The sequence below is a fragment of the Mercenaria mercenaria genome, unplaced genomic scaffold, assembly GCF_021730395.1.
Source record: "Mercenaria mercenaria strain notata unplaced genomic scaffold, MADL_Memer_1 contig_1231, whole genome shotgun sequence".
In the NCBI taxonomy this organism is placed as follows: Eukaryota; Metazoa; Mollusca; class Bivalvia; order Venerida; family Veneridae; genus Mercenaria; species Mercenaria mercenaria.
In genome coordinates this window covers 35,938-54,314 of record NW_026459212.1, presented here as the reverse complement: position 1 = coordinate 54,314, position 18,377 = coordinate 35,938, and the positions used below count along the sequence as shown (strand labels likewise).

General features: G+C 33.8%; 1 protein-coding gene across 1 annotated transcript in view; it reads left to right on the top strand.

The window, feature by feature from the left end:
* Nucleotides 1-4: 4 nt before the first annotated feature.
* The window catches only part of LOC128551531 (NADH dehydrogenase [ubiquinone] 1 alpha subcomplex subunit 6-like), a gene marked incomplete at its 5' end in the record, with an annotated part of 38,089 nt that continues 19,716 nt past the window's right edge, over nucleotides 5-18,377 (top strand). Inside the window, one exon of the mRNA XM_053532423.1 lies at nucleotides 5-44. Coding sequence (XP_053388398.1) covers nucleotides 5-44 — 40 coding nt within the window. The remainder of the gene's footprint in view (nucleotides 45-18,377) is intronic.

Below are 18,377 nucleotides of genomic sequence, written 5' to 3'. Positions count from 1 at the left end.
CATTAATTTATACCGCGCATGGTATAGGCAAATTCCATTTACCCGTAAGTGAATGCTAAAGACATCCTCTTCGTGTCAAAAAGTCTAGTTTAACCCAAAATTGGGGCAGCACGAAAAACCCAAATCTACCCAAATCTTACCCAAATCTACCCAAATCTTACCCAAATCTACCCAAATCTTGATAGGAATGATCAAATCTTCGTAGATTATGAATATTTATAATATATTTCAACATAAATATATCATTTTGATGTATTATAACGATAATTAACTAGAAAAATCGGCGTTGAATTGAAATCGCTCAATATTTGTAAATATCACGGTCAAGTATTCTTACATAGGTGCTGTACGTAAGAAGAATCGACTGTGATATTTACAAATTTCCCCATTTGGAAATCTATTTTCTTAATTTCATTTACTTCAAAACTCTAGGGAAAAAATGAAAAGAAAATCTTTATCATTATTGATAAATTATATTAACGCTTTACTGTTAGCACTGTTTGGGATGATAAGCACAACGAGAGATAACATTCATTTTAAGGATTTTAATTTTCTGTAATTCATGTTGTGAAACATGAGATTCTGGGCTATTTTTATATCAACATACATATATTGATGAATTTTGTGAGGTGACATCGAATAATGGCGGCATCCATCACGTTTTCGGTGGCAGCGCCTGCGAATTTAATTGGGAGAGATGTTTTTGAATGAATAACAATATTATTCTCAGTATCAGAAAGGGACAGGAAATGTTAGTTCCCGCTTTTGATTTTTTTGGACCCCAAAAGAGACTGGAATAGCCCTTTCGCAGACACAATATCCGTCATGGAATGCACGTGATTCTTTCCCGCCAAAATGCTAATAACGTGTCCACAACGTAATTGTTTTCACAAACGTGCACAAGCAATCTCATTTCAAATTTATCGTAAGTATCCTCAGATGTAAAACAAGGGAATTGCTGTCTTGATCATGCTTTAAATTTCATTGAGAGCGTTGATGGTCACCGAAAGAATGATGTCAATCTAGATGTCATCATGCCACCGATTATTTTCTGTATTTCGCACTTGAGTAGATGTCTATAAAACTGATTTTTTCATTTTCCCGCCATGCACGTGGCGTTTACAATGCATTTAAGCAGCATGCCTCCAGATTTGGCTAAAAAAAATCTTTCTTTCAAATAGAAGTTTTGGTCATATCATGAACATTAGAATAAGAATCTTTGTTTTTAAAATATTTAAAAAATTCCAAATCAAGAAAAAAGACGACCGCGTCGGGAATCAAACTCGGAACTTCCGCGACAATAAAGACATTTTCCCATCGTCGTAACCAATAGTGCTATAGCTGAAGTAGTGAATAATGACTTCAAAATATAGATATTTATAATCGAGACAGTTTACCTTGAGTAAAAGCGTGACAAACGCTTTCGATTTTCATCATAAAAAGTAGTAAAAACAGCAAATTCCCGAGCTGTCCTTCCGAAAGTTTAAATTGAGTGGAATTTATGAATATGACTTTCGAACTCCATTCTGCTTGAGGTCTACGTGTATGGTACTTACCCAAGTTTGAGTCAAGTGTGAGTTTGAGTAACGGCTATAAATATTGGCCAAAGTTTGCTGACATTCTATTTCGAGGGCTTAGAGCGAAACTAGTCTGTTTGCTTCTATTTCTATATACACTTAGACTAGTTTCGCTCTGATCCCTCGAATTTTATCCAGTCAATATTTTCAACGATGTTATCAAAAATAGGAAGTTTGAAATAATCCGTGAACAAAATTCATCTCTTTGTGTACTGTCCCATTTATATCAAACATCTGTGAATGTACAATACAATGAAAAATGCAACGGAGCAGGATCACTCCACTCATTTAAATCACCAACAGTAAAGTTAGATAGCAATTGAAAGCCTTGTCGGCGTCGGGACATGATACGTGCAAGTTTTTGAATAAAAATGCCCTTGGCTCAATATGATTTTTTTTCCAAAACCGTATTTCCGTAGAAAATATGCTAGCTCGACATAGATCTTCTATACATTTTCCTACACTGACCGACAAAATTGTCCGAATATTTGGTTGCACGTGGGAGTAAGTTGTAAAGAGCCAGCCTTAACGAAACGCGATTAAAATGTACTAAAATATCGTGTAATCCATGACTGTTAACAGCAAATTCAGTACGTTGTTTTTTGTGTTATATTTCGTAATATCAGGCCATCTTCTACGTTTCTTCAATTATTTTGGCGGGAAAATTGCAGTGCCTTCAATGATGCTTCTTTGCTACTGACCGCGTTTTTACATGCATTTTATTTTCGTGTCAGTAGCTATGTTAAATTTTCATGGAATTGTAAGCAAAATGTTTTAAACCAAATGAAAATACATGCTTCAGAGCTTGAAATTATTTCATATCTGTAGACCAGTGACCGTCTCTAAAATGGTTGAGGTTATAATATATTTCATTCAAGTTCTAAGTATATAAATGATGTGATCAGCTTCCAAAAAGAAAGGATGTTAATGTTTAAACAGCGGTTGGCTGATAATGTCAATTCTTTCATTTATACTCGTAATAGTGATACAACGAAATCACGACTTTTTAAAGAAGGTTGCGATTTGATTCTTTTTCGAACTCACCTGGCCTATTTCTTTTACTTAGGTACTGATTTGTTCTTTCAAACAAGGTATCATGTACTGGCTTGTTCTCATGATCCAACAACGTATTATTTAAATAAAATCGGACATAAGGTAATAAAGACATATTCCACCCCTCATTGACATATTTTAAAGGAAAATAGTACATCATGAGAGGTTCCTACGACGGAACCGTATGAATTATTATATATGAATTATGTATCTGTTTAGACAATAACTTGATATAATTTTAAAGCTATTTCACTAAAGTATCTTGCGTCTGTGGAGGAAAGGTATGAAAAAATTAAATATTAAATATGTATATCACGATCGTTTGTTGATAACATCCGAAACGAAATTTCACCATCAATGTGTATATTTCAAATAGTTAACGAATTATATCTTGCATGTGATTGTGATAATATTTGTATTAATATATGCTTCTCTTCTTATGAAGGAATAAAAGATTGATCTATGTATTATTTGCATACGAAAGAAATGTTTACTTACATTACTATTAAACAAGTCTACAGATCATACAGAGGGACACAACTTACACAAAAGTATTCATTTCCATAGAAATATTAGTTATGCACAAAAGCCTGCTACTTCTGATTCTAAGTTGATGTACAACAGATTTTTTTTTTAGACAAATAAGATGTATTTTGGCGCTTTTCTCGCCTTTGAACATAGCACCAATGTTCGAGCCCGGACGACCCTTAGGGTCGGGACTTAAATATAACCTATACATTTATAGAAAAACCCTTGGTCATTGTGTGAAATCTAATTAGTGGCTTTCAAAGTTTACTTGCAAGGAGAAGCACTAACTTCGTATAAATCATCCGAATTATTGTCCTAAAGTTACAATCATATCAGAAATTTTATAACATTTTACAGCAACTGAAATACAAAGGAAATATAAGAATTTCATCAAAAATTAAATGCAAAGTAAATTGAAAGTAAAGAAATTTAGATTGCAGTTTGATAGTAATTTACATAAATTCAAATCAATGCAAAATATGCATTCCAAATTTAGATGTGATTAAGTTACATATATATTTTTTTAATGCACCACTCAGGGAAACGCCTTCAGAACGTAATTTTTTATTGGTGATAGCTGATTGGTCAGTAACGATGTCAGTTAAATAGCCAACGGTTCCGCCTATCTTTAGGACCACCTGCCAGGCGCAATACACAGCCACTGTGCACTACGGCCAGCATTAAATAAACAGAATCGAGCTACTGGAATACATGACCTGTATATTTTTGTGACGTAAAATTAATTAAATTTTCAGCTTTTTTAAATACAAAGTAATTCATATAAAGTTAATTTTAAGGACACTGCCGACTTTATAATTATGAGCCGGTATACCTTTTAAATTAAAAGGACAGACAAATAAGCTATACATGATGGACATGATCGGAATACACTTTCCATAACCTGATTGTTTTTAAAAGAATTCGATCATATGTAAGTGTAGGTTACTAACCGAGTAGGAAGTGTTCATGAATTGAAAATACCCGCGCTCGTGCAGGTGTTCATGAATTGAAAATACCCGCGCTCGTGCGAATCGTGACACCGAGAGCGCAAAGCGCTCGAGGTGTTACCGCACGAGCGCGGGTATTTTCAATTCATGAACACCGATCTAAGAGGTAAGTAACTGACTTACACAACATTTTTTTTTCAATTCAATGTAATGTTGTCGGTAAATAGCTATATATAGCTAATGTTTTCCTGTTTATATATATGTACCGACTTTGAATAAATTTGTATTGTATTGTTGTTACCGATGCTACTTTTACTCTTACAATATTTACGTAATATATTTCACGAGAGCTGATTGTTTTCTCTTGTAGATCTAGTATTCATTTTCGGGAAACGCTGGTGAGAAATACTTTGTCCGTTTATCCAAGATACTTCTAAATATGTTTCATTCAAAGTTTTCGATAACGTTTATAGAATAAATAAAACACATTCGCGCAGAATGTTTTATACGAAATTGGAATTGTGAACCTGCGGGAAATTTCCATTACCGAAATGCAGCCGTAGCTTTTTTTATTTTAATAAATGGTGTTTTTGCAGGACTTATGGCAGCATTCATTCGTATATATAATATGAATAATTAATCTTTCAATAGAAAAGTACTATACATCCGCGTAAAACGTTTTTATATGAGTTTGAATTTCCATGAGAGCACGCGAAAATTTGCGCATTCGTAAATGAATTTCCGAAACCTCTCTATTAGAAACTACTTTTTTTTTTATTATTTTTGTAAGATGCACAACCCTATTCAATCAGATTGAACATAAATGAACAAAACTGAGAGAAGTTTATTGAAAGTTATTTCTGTATACGATTTCTGACGGAAATATTCTTCGCTTACGTGAATGACCAAAATAAGAGTAGATATCTTCTCCATTTGGGTTTACTTTGAAGAAAAAAAATGTATGTCACATGGTTTTCAGTTAAATAATAAACTTTGTCATGTATTGATATTAGCTACAAGACCGATTCAAGGCAGATTCTTTGAAAAGTTCGGAGCATTTATGTTTTTATTCTAAAATCATTTTTATTTGGTTTTAAATATTAAATAATTATTGTATAATTTGGTACAATTTGGTGCATTTTAAATTTTATTGACTCTTTTATACCCGTCAGTGCAAACCCTAAAAAATAATTGAATGTTAAGACATATATGAAACTGACATGTTTAAAAATTAGGGAACTGAAATTGCACGTGCCTGTTTTAAAATTGCACATCAACATCTACAGAGAAAACACATTTTAATAAGAATATACCGTCTTGCAAATGATACACATATTACTGAAAAGACTAAACTTGGTAACATATTTTTCACTAAATTGATAAAAGTTGATAATTTTTCCTCAGAAGATATTAACACTATACCAACTTACTAAAGATACACATATTTCATTGGATGTCTGACATATAATTTTGATCATAATATATGCGACTATGCACGAGAAAATGATTTAGCTGTATTTCGTGTAATTACGCGAAACATTATTTTTACTGAAAAAGCAGTGTTTCTTTTTTTTCAATATATATATAAACACTTTACTGAGCAATATTTTTATTTGAAAGTCAGTATAATTTTTGGAGCACGGGAAGTTTGATTTGGTTTTCCGACTAGCTTTTTTGTAATAAAATAGCTTAGAATATCACGTTTCACGACTTGAATTACAGGAAATTTAAATCCTGAACTCCTGAAAATGAATGTTGCCTCTCGTCGGGCTTATCATCCAAAACAATGATTGTAAAAAACCGTTAATATAATTCATCAATAATGATAAAGATTTTCTTTTTATTTTTTCCCTAGAGTTTTGAAGTAAATGAAATTAAGAAAACAGATTTCCAAATGGGGAAATTTGTAAATATCACAGTCAATTATTCTTACGTACAGCACCTATGTAATAATGACTGTGACTCAATGCAGACTTGGAGCGCCGGTATAAATTACAGTCTCCGGTACATACCGGATTAACTAAATTTGAACGAGAATATCTTAAATGTATATATTTTGTAACCATGGTGATACTAACCCTAACCTTTAGTCAGTATTTTATGCATATTGTACACTAAATGCATGCGGACATGCAAAAATATGCATATTTTTGCCGTGCGCTAGAACTGATAATCACTTTCGGGCATGCGCAGCAGACCGCTCCAAGTCTGCAATGAGTTACATCGATGTAATAATACTTGACTGTGATATTTACAAATATTGAGCGATTTCAATTCAACGCCGATTTTTCTAGTTAATTATCGTTATAATACATCAAAATGATATTTTTATGTTGAAATATATTACAAATATCCATAATCTACGAAGATTTGATCATTCCTATCAAGATTTGGGTAGATTTGGGTAAGATTTGGGTAGATTTGGGTAAGATTTGGGTAGATTTGGGTATTTCGTGCCGCCGCAAAATTGTGGATATTCGTCCCAAGCATTTTCGTAACAAATAAAAAATGTACAGTTGTATATATATATATTTAAAAATTGAAGTTGCTTTCCGCTTTCTAACTGTTTTTGCTAGGTTGAGCAAATGTTTAAGGAAAATGTTGTGGTACACCAAATATTTCCTGTAGTTTAAACAACGGATAGTCGGGACACCTCGGGCTCATTGCAGAATGCATCCAGGATTTCCCTTTGAAATAATAATACACCTCTAGATAGTTCCGAAGTGCGCATGCGCATACTCTTAGTTCAGCTACAGTTATCCTTCTTTATTATCGAGTAAAAAAAATACAACAATGGCTTTCACCTGCGCTGTTAAAAATTGTTCTAACGGCGGATATTGGCTAAACAAGTGGAAGAAGCAGCTTTGTACTGTTTGTGGCTGTCTTCATAGTGAGAAACATTGCAAATGCAATCCTCCTTTCAGGTAAATATCGTATCTATTTTCGAAAAACTGGTTGTAAACACGAAACACGCGGTGGGTGGGGTAATGCGGAAATGAAATTCTTCCGTCTACTTTCTTTGTTAGAATGCATAATTATCCGGTACAAGTATTATATGTTCACTTTTTTTAAAGACTGTCGTGTATGACATCGTGCAGTATCAATATTTTATCTTGGAAATGTGACAAAAGTTATAAATCGGATCATGTTCCAGATGAAATTTTACATGTCAACACATAATGTGAACAATTTGACCTGCATGACGTACGTTTTTATTTTAATATGATGAGTCTCTGGGTGAAAAAAATGTGTAGCCTGACAAAGACTGGTGCCCAGACTGGCCAAAAACTCGAAAACAGGACCAGGCAAATGCTTTACTGAGCCGGTCTCTTACAGCTACATCATCTCCCAATTTTATAATAGAAGTATCTAGCCATCTGGTAACCAGAGGCCTAGTCTGCGTTCTAACCGTCCGGTAACCGTCACCTACTGACCTAGCCCATCCGCTTTGGATTTCCCATCTGTCCAGTAATCAATCTATCTGTGAATTATGAATTTTTCTGTTGGAATTTTTTTATGAAATGTCATCAAATAATTATTTTTTTACACCAGAGCGTTTACTTGTTGAGAAATAGAAATTTAAAACATATATCTAAGCATAGTATATGGATGAGTGTATATATTGCTATGTTTTGCAAACAGAATTTGATAAATTAATTTATATACACTTCAATCTCTAAATAAATTTTTTACCGGACTGCTAGAAGACTGACTAGGTTACGGTTAATGGACGGCTACACATTTCATTTCATAATTTAGTAATATACCATGACTTCCCATGTATTGCGGAGCATTTATGGTCATGACCCAAGTTAGGCAAAATATGCAAACAGGTGAAAAAATGGATGTGCTACCTAATAGGGACTCAAAACCCAGGGTCTTTTGCTTACAGGCTGAAATTTCAAAATTAAGTCATGAAATGTGAAGATGTAGATTACCTATTTACTTAAGTTTTCATATTTTATTTGTGTAAGGACAAAGTGTATATTTCTTTTTATTTATTTTTCAGGCTTTTCAGTTTTCCGACTCAAAAGAGAAACTCAGAGGGACGCCTGAGATGGAAACAACTTGTAAATCGAACCAATGGCAACAAAATGTGGTCACCCTCGAAGGATTCAAGGGTCTGCAGTAAACATTTTCTTGAAGGGGAACCAACGCTACAGAATCCTTTTCCAACTCTGCATTTGGGGTACGATGGATTTGAGTCCAAGGTGAAAAGGATAATGTTCTTTAGAGATGGAAGTGATTCATCATGCAAGGTCACTTACATGACTGTGGATGATCCACAATACACAGCAAGTCCCTATCACCCTGATCCACCGGTCGAAATGCTATCATTAAAAGTTGAGTTTCCGTGGCAGCTCACTCTGTTAGCTGTGATAAATATGCTGTTACAGACACTTGCAATTGTTAAAAACAACTTCAGTCTGTTAAAAGTGAAAACACGCGTCTGAAACAAGAAATTGCACTCTTGAAAAGAAAACGTTATGTTGACAGTATTTTGAAGAGCGATGAGGATGTGAATTATTTTACCGGATTGCCATCAAAATCAGTCTTTGAGAAATTCCATAAGGTTATAGCCCCATTGGTAAATAGGCGTTGGCTTGGAGTGAAAGGTGGACTACAGCATGTAAGGAAGTTTGCAAATGAACCAAGCCGGTTTGGTCCAGAAAGAAAACTGTCATCCAGGGCCGAGTTTTTATTGACTTTAATGCGCCTTCGTCTTGGTCTTTTAGGAAAAGATTTAGCTGTGCGATTTGACATTTCTGAATCACTTTGTGGAAGGATATTCCTTGCTTGGCTGCGAGCATGCTCTAAAGTTTTTGGTTCAATGGTGTATATTCCAGATGAGGAGACTTAATTGCTACGAAGCCAGAGAAATTTAAACACATTTCCGATCTGCATTCCATTATTGACTGTACAGAGATATTCATCGAAACTCCGAAAGATTTGGATATGCAGAGCTCAAGCTGGAGTAACTATAAATCGCATAACACGCTAAAAGTTCTTGTGGCTTGTGCACCAAATAGTGCTATTGTTTTCATATCAGCCGCTTACACTGGACGAATGTCAGACAAACAAGTCACTTTAGATAGTGGGTTTCTGGACCATATTCCACAATATTCTGTTATAATGGCCGATAAAGGCTTTAACATAAATCATGAATGTGCCATGCAAAATATCTCTCTGTATGTTCCACCAGGTAGGAGAGGACAGTCCCAAATGCATGAAGCTGCAGTGAGAAAAACAAAAAAAATTGCAAACACTAGGATTCTTATAGAACAAGTTATTCGCCGCTTGAAGACTTTTAGAATCATTCAAAGTGAGCTTCCTATAACACTTATATCCCATGTAGATGACATTATCAAAGTCTGTGCTGGAATAAGCAATACAAAAGGGCCAATATATAAGTAAACTTTCTGGTTTGTTGTGTTCAAAATTAGTGATGTCAGAATGCATATATATCAATGAGGTCATGACATGATTGCCTACATTGTAGTTTAATGTACAACTGCATAATGCAAAACTGTTTTAATGGATTATATAGCGAACAGTAAGGATCTTGATCAGACTGCACACATACATGTATGATATCTGCTCATGACGCAGTTTATTTTGTAAAAAGTGTTATGTACTACAGCATTTATTATTGCAAATTTTAATTTCAGACACCATTGTAGTAATATGTACAACTGCATAATGAAAACCTTTTTTAACTGATTATATAGCGAACAGTAAGGATCTTGATCAGACTGCACAGATACATGTATGATATCTGCTCATGACGCAGTTTATTTTGTAAAAAGTGTTATGTACTACAGCATTTATTATTGCAAATTTTAATTTCAGACACCATTGTAGTAATATGTACAACTGCATAATGAAAACCTTTTTTAACTGATTATATAGCAAACAGTAAGGATCTTGATCAGACTGCACAGATACATGTATGATATTTGCGCATGACACATTTCATTTTGTAAGAACTGTTATGTACTATACCATTTGTTTTTGTAAATATTAATTTCAGACACTGTCTATATTTATCAAACTCAGGTTTATTGATTTGAAAAATAAAACTGTCTAGTTCATGTTTTGTGATAATTATTATAATCCTTTTTAACTGTTACCCAGGGAAGATTTTATTGTTTCGGTCGAAGAATTTTGGTCTTGTTCTAGTACAGTAAAACCTGCTCTATTGGTCACCTAATGGTGACACTGGTCCCTGGATGTTAACAAAAGCGAAATAAAGAAATAATGCATAATAGGCTTTAATATCATGCATAAAAGAAGGAACAATAAAATATTTACAATCAACATTATCTGAAATCCAGATTCTATTCAATTTATGAGTTCCTTTTCTGCCTTTTTTTCCTGAACATTAGTCATTACATATTTAATCTATTTTCAGTATCACTTTTTTCCTGTAAAATTCTGTGAGTCAGGAGTCTGTTAATAATAAAATTGTCCCAGAACCAAGATACATTTTGAACAATTTCATTAAATGTGGTGAAGTCAAAATTTATTCTCAAACTCAAACTTCCATGGTAGGTAAATATATACAAGTCACAAAAGTTCCTTTTAGTTATACCCATCTGTCCTTGAACTTGGTAAAAATAGGGATGGTTTCTTTTTAAGGACATTACACCGTCTTTAACGATAAGGTAAGGGACATTGTCGGCTGATGGTTGTTGGTCTTTAATAGACTCTGGGCATTTGACTTCACAAAGGCCATCCCCGCAACAAACACAGGACACGAATAAGTCTGGCGAAGCTGCCATGAATGGCCGATCCTTGTCTAAAATTATCCCAGAGTCTGACGACTGGAACCTTTTATGAACCTTCTTCATTTCAACCTGGTAATTTCTTTTCGCAACCGGTTCCAAAGAAATACCGTGCTTCATAGCATGGGTTTGGATGCCCTCAGTTGTTCCCATTACAAGTTTTATCACAGATGTTGGGTCCTCGGAGGAATCTTTTTTCAGAGACGAAGCGCGCTTACATATTCTGTGAAAATTGCTTGCGGTGACACGACCTCTGTGGTGCTCCTTCCATGACTCAGACTTACTTTGCGATACTGTGTTCTCGATTCAAAGAGTCAATCTCATCTTGCGTGACACACATCTGTTTTTTAAATTCAGCTTGTTTTGCACATTCAGGAATATCTAGAGATTCCACTCTTTTGCTTAATTCATTTAAAGTTGGTGGTAATTTTAATTTAACATTTCAGCTTCAGATGGATTTTTTAACTTTTTCTTATTCATAAGAAGCATGAAGCACGAGTTTGGCATATCTTCGGCTAACAGTTCTTTCAATTCATTCCTTAACTTTTCACTGTCTTCAACTTTGTTTTGTTGGCTCTTATTCAATGGTGTTGAAGTTAAGTTTTTTTATATTAGTCTCATTTTCTTTGTCTTTGTTGCGTGGTAGTTGTGTGTATTTTGCTTTCTTCCATGTAAAATCTCTCGCTTTTCCCATTTTACGGTGGTTTTCTTTTTTGGAACAGTCCATTCACAGGCTTTGCTTGTAGAGGTTGGACGCGTCATTCCTGTCCTTGACAGCATATTCCATTCTGAAAAGGACACCGGCAATATGGTTGCACGAACCCATCATGCCAGCTGTACATGAACAATACGCATTTAAAATTTGACCGCCTGGTACAGTGTTCTTGTCCTTTCGTATCACTATCCATACATCGTATGCTTTGTTATTCACTGCTTGAGATGGAGTGACCTTTGATTTGAAATGCATTTGTCAGAATGTTCACCTAAGTCATGATAATGTACTTCTTTTACCCACTCACTTGAAAAGTACCTGTACGCTTTGCCTTCTTTATATTCATTCAGCAAACGTTTCATTAATGTTTCTGGGTTTTTGGTGTTTAAATAGTCAGAAATGTCAGTGATATATACGGATGGCCATTTAGGACGACCAAGCTTTTCCGTCAACCAACCATTTTTGATCGAGATCGGATCGAGTATAATTTCCCCTTCTACCACTAGCTTTCCTTGATATTCCGCAAGCAAACGTCTTTGCTCCTGCTCTGCACTCACATCCACCGTAATGTTCTCCTCCCAGCAACAAAAGGCTCTGAAAAAACAAAGCAGTTATTTAGTCATGACTGACTTGTTGTTTTCTTCACAAAACAATAAAAAATCTACTTTCGTTTTGTATTCATGACATGTGTACTTTCGTTTTCTATTCATCACATGTTTAAATTTCTACTTTCGTTTTCAATTTCATGAAGAAAAAAAGTGAACAACGCGTGACAAATCAGCTAGTATAATTAAAAAACGTTTACTTAAATCCATTTTGTAGCAAACAATCATTTTACACAAACAAACATTGTATTTAAAGAAGTGCATACAGCATACATGTCCAGACTCCCAATATATACAGTACAATGTACATGTAGGCATTCCTCCGACGGCATGCTAAAACTCCAATATTTGAAGTATTCAGTCATTCAGATTTATCTTGCATACATTCAGTTCGGTAAGACATAATTACACTATGTTTAAAACATCATAAAATGACGTTATTAAACCACACAGAACTGGTGTGTACTTAAAGTAGTTATACATATAGACATCGTAAACTCGCTTGTCAGTTTTGACTTACCCGGGCAGCACGAAAAACCCAAATCTACCCAAATCTTACCCAAATCTACCCAAATCTTACCCAAATCTACCCAAATCTTGATAGGAATGATCAAATCTTCGTAGATTATGAATATTTATAATATATTTCAACATAAATATATCATTTTGATGTATTATAACGATAATTAACTAGAAAAATCGGCGTTGAATTGAAATCGCTCAATATTTGTAAATATCACGGTCAAGTATTCTTACATAGGTGCTGTACGTAAGAAGAATCGACTGTGATATTTACAAATTTCCCCATTTGGAAATCTATTTTCTTAATTTCATTTACTTCAAAACTCTAGGGAAAAAATGAAAAGAAAATCTTTATCATTATTGATAAATTATATTAACGCTTTACTGTTAGCACTGTTTGGGATGATAAGCACAACGAGAGATAACATTCATTTTAAGGATTTTAATTTTCTGTAATTCATGTTGTGAAACATGAGATTCTGGGCTATTTTTATATCAACATACATATATTGATGAATTTTGTGAGGTGACATCGAATAATGGCGGCATCCATCACGTTTTCGGTGGCAGCGCCTGCGAATTTAATTGGGAGAGATGTTTTTGAATGAATAACAATATTATTCTCAGTATCAGAAAGGGACAGGAAATGTTAGTTCCCGCTTTTGATTTTTTTTGGACCCCAAAAGAGACTGGAATAGCCCTTTCGCAGACACAATATCCGTCATGGAATGCACGTGATTCTTTCCCGCCAAAATGCTAATAACGTGTCCACAACGTAATTGTTTTCACAAACGTGCACAAGCAATCTCATTTCAAATTTATCGTAAGTATCCTCAGATGTAAAACAAGGGAATTGCTGTCTTGATCATGCTTTAAATTTCATTGAGAGCGTTGATGGTCACCGAAAGAATGATGTCAATCTAGATGTCATCATGCCACCGATTATTTTCTGTATTTCGCACTTGAGTAGATGTCTATAAAACTGATTTTTTCATTTTCCCGCCATGCACGTGGCGTTTACAATGCATTTAAGCAGCATGCCTCCAGATTTGGCTAAAAAAAATCTTTCTTTCAAATAGAAGTTTTGGTCATATCATGAACATTAGAATAAGAATCTTTGTTTTTAAAATATTTAAAAAATTCCAAATCAAGAAAAAAGACGACCGCGTCGGGAATCAAACTCGGAACTTCCGCGACAATAAAGACATTTTCCCATCGTCGTAACCAATAGTGCTATAGCTGAAGTAGTGAATAATGACTTCAAAATATAGATATTTATAATCGAGACAGTTTACCTTGAGTAAAAGCGTGACAAACGCTTTTCGATTTTCATCATAAAAAGTAGTAAAAACAGCAAATTCCCGAGCTGTCCTTCCGAAAGTTTAAATTGAGTGGAATTTATGAATATGACTTTCGAACTCCATTCTGCTTGAGGTCTACGTGTATGGTACTTACCCAAGTTTGAGTCAAGTGTGAGTTTGAGTAACGGCTATAAATATTGGCCAAAGTTTGCTGACATTCTATTTCGAGGGCTTAGAGCGAAACTAGTCTGTTTGCTTCTATTTCTAATATACACTTAGACTAGTTTCGCTCTGATCCCTCGAATTTTATCCAGTCAATATTTTCAACGATGTTATCAAAAATAGGAAGTTTTGAAATAATCCGTGAACAAAATTCATCTCTTTGTGTACTGTCCCATTTATATCAAACATCTGTGAATGTACAATACAATGAAAAATGCAACGGAGCAGGATCACTCCACTCATTTAAATCACCACAGTAAAGTTAGATAGCAATTGAAAGCCTTGTCGGCGTCGGGACATGATACGTGCAAGTTTTTGAATAAAAATGCCCTTGGCTCAATATGATTTTTTTTCCAAAACCGTATTTCCGTAGAAAATATGCTAGCTCGACATAGATCTTCTATACATTTTCCTACACTGACCGACAAAATTGTCCGAATATTTGGTTGCACGTGGGAGTAAGTTGTAAAGAGCCAGCCTTAACGAAAACGCGATTAAAATGTACTAAAATATCGTGTAATCCATGACTGTTAACAGCAAATTCAGTACGTTGTTTTTTGTGTTATATTTCGTAATATCAGGCCATCTTCTACGTTTCTTCAATTATTTTGGCGGGAAAATTGCAGTGCCTTCAATGATGCTTCTTTGCTACTGACCGCGTTTTTACATGCATTTTATTTTCGTGTCAGTAGCTATGTTAAATTTTCATGGAATTGTAAGCAAAATGTTTTAAACCAAATGAAAATACATGCTTCAGAGCTTGAAATTATTTCATATCTGTAGACCAGTGACCGTCTCTAAAATGGTTGAGGTTATAATATATTTCATTCAAGTTCTAAGTATATAAATGATGTGATCAGCTTCCAAAAAGAAAGGATGTTAATGTTTAAACAGCGGTTGGCTGATAATGTCAATTCTTTCATTTATACTCGTAATAGTGATACAACGAAATCACGACTTTTTAAAGAAGGTTGCGATTTGATTCTTTTTCGAACTCACCTGGCCTATTTCTTTTACTTAGGTACTGATTTGTTCTTTCAAACAAGGTATCATGTACTGGCTTGTTCTCATGATCCAACAACGTATTATTTAAATAAAATCGGACATAAGGTAATAAAGACATATTCCACCCCTCATTGACATATTTTAAAGGAAAATAGTACATCATGAGAGGTTCCTACGACGGAACCGTATGAATTATTATATATGAATTATGTATCTGTTTAGACAATAACTTGATATAATTTTAAAGCTATTTCACTAAAGTATCTTGCGTCTGTGGAGGAAAGGTATGAAAAAATTAAATATTAAATATGTATATCACGATCGTTTGTTGATAACATCCGAAACGAAATTTCACCATCAATGTGTATATTTCAAATAGTTAACGAATTATATCTTGCATGTGATTGTGATAATATTTGTATTAATATATGCTTCTCTTCTTATGAAGGAATAAAAGATTGATCTATGTATTATTTGCATACGAAAGAAATGTTTACTTACATTACTATTAAACAAGTCTACAGATCATACAGAGGGACACAACTTACACAAAAGTATTCATTTCCATAGAAATATTAGTTATGCACAAAAGCCTGCTACTTCTGATTCTAAGTTGATGTACAACAGATTTTTTTTTAGACAAATAAGATGTATTTTGGCGCTTTTCTCGCCTTTGAACATAGCACCAATGTTCGAGCCCGGACGACCCTTAGGGTCGGGACTTAAATATAACCTATACATTTATAGAAAAACCCTTGGTCATTGTGTGAAATCTAATTAGTGGCTTTCAAAGTTTACTTGCAAGGAGAAGCACTAACTTCGTATAAATCATCCGAATTATTGTCCTAAAGTTACAATCATATCAGAAATTTTATAACATTTTACAGCAACTGAAATACAAAGGAAATATAAGAATTTCATCAAAAATTAAATGCAAAGTAAATTGAAAGTAAAGAAATTTAGATTGCAGTTTGATAGTAATTTACATAAATTCAAATCAATGCAAAATATGCATTCCAAATTTAGATGTGATTAAGTTACATATATATTTTTTTAATGCACCACTCAGGGAAACGCCTTCAGAACGTAATTTTTTATTGGTGATAGCTGATTGGTCAGTAACGATGTCAGTTAAATAGCCAACGGTTCCGCCTATCTTTAGGACCACCTGCCAGGCGCAATACACAGCCACTGTGCACTACGGCCAGCATTAAATAAACAGAATCGAGCTACTGGAATACATGACCTGTATATTTTTGTGACGTAAAATTAATTAAATTTTCAGCTTTTTTAAATACAAAGTAATTCATATAAAGTTAATTTTAAGGACACTGCCGACTTTATAATTATGAGCCGGTATACCTTTTAAATTAAAAGGACAGACAAATAAGCTATACATGATGGACATGATCGGAATACACTTTCCATAACCTGATTGTTTTTAAAAGAATTCGATCATATGTAAGTGTAGGTTACTAACCGAGTAGGAGGTGTTCATGAATTGAAAATACCCGCGCTCGTGCAGGTGTTCATGAATTGAAAATACCCGCGCTCGTGCGAATCGTGACACCGAGAGCGCAAAGCGCTCGAGGTGTTACCGCACGAGCGCGGGTATTTTCAATTCATGAACACCGATCTAAGAGGTAAGTAACTGACTTACACAACATTTTTTTTTTTCAATTCAATGTAATGTTGTCGGTAAATAGCTATATATAGCTAATGTTTTCCTGTTTATATATATGTACCGACTTTGAATAAATTTGTATTGTATTGTTGTTACCGATGCTACTTTTACTCTTACAATATTTACGTAATATATTTCACGAGAGCTGATTGTTTTCTCTTGTAGATCTAGTATTCATTTCGGGAAACGCTGGTGAGAAATACTTTGTCCTTTTATCCAAGATACTTCTAAATATGTTTCATTCAAAGTTTTCGATAACGTTTATAGAATAAATAAAACACATTCGCGCAGAATGTTTTATACGAAATTGGAATTGTGAACCTGCGGGAAATTTCCATTACCGAAATGCAGCCGTAGCTTTTTTTATATTTAATAAATGGTGTTTTTGCAGGACTTATGGCAGCATTCATTCGTATATATAATATGAATAATTAATCTTTCAATAGAAAAGTACTATACATCCGCGTAAAACGTTTTTATATGAGTTTGAATTTCCATGAGAGCACGCGAAAATTTGCGCATTCGTAAATGAATTTCCGAAACCTCTCTATTAGAAACTACTTTTTTTTTTATTATTTTTGTAAGATGCACAACCCTATTCAATCAGATTGAACATAAATGAACAAAACTGAGAGAAGTTTATTGAAAGTTATTTCTGTATACGATTTCTGACGGAAATATTCTTCGCTTACGTGAATGACCAAAATAAGAGTAGATATCTTCTCCATTTGGGTTTACTTTGAAGAAAAAAAATGTATGTCACATGGTTTTCAGTTAAATAATAAACTTTGTCATGTATTGATATTAGCTACAAGACCGATTCAAGGCAGATTCTTTGAAAAGTTCGGAGCATTTATGTTTTTATTCTAAAATCATTTTTATTTGGTTTTAAATATTAAATAATTATTGTATAATTTGGTACAATTTGGTGCATTTTAAATTTTATTGACTCTTTTATACCCGTCAGTGCAAACCCTAAAAAATAATTGAATGTTAAGACATATATGAAACTGACATGTTTAAAAATTAGGGAACTGAAATTGCACGTGCCTGTTTTAAAATTGCACATCAACATCTACAGAGAAAACACATTTTAATAAGAATATACCGTCTTGCAAATGATACACATATTACTGAAAAGACTAAACTTGGTAACATATTTTTCACTAAATTGATAAAAGTTGATAATTTTTCCTCAGAAGATATTAACACTATACCAACTTACTAAAGATACACATATTTCATTGGATGTCTGACATATAATTTTGATCATAATATATGCGACTATGCACGAGAAAATGATTTAGCTGTATTTCGTGTAATTACGCGAAACATTATTTTTACTGAAAAAGCAGTGTTTCTTTTTTTTTCAATATATATATAAACACTTTACTGAGCAAATATTTATTTGAAAGTCAGTATAATTTTTGGAGCAC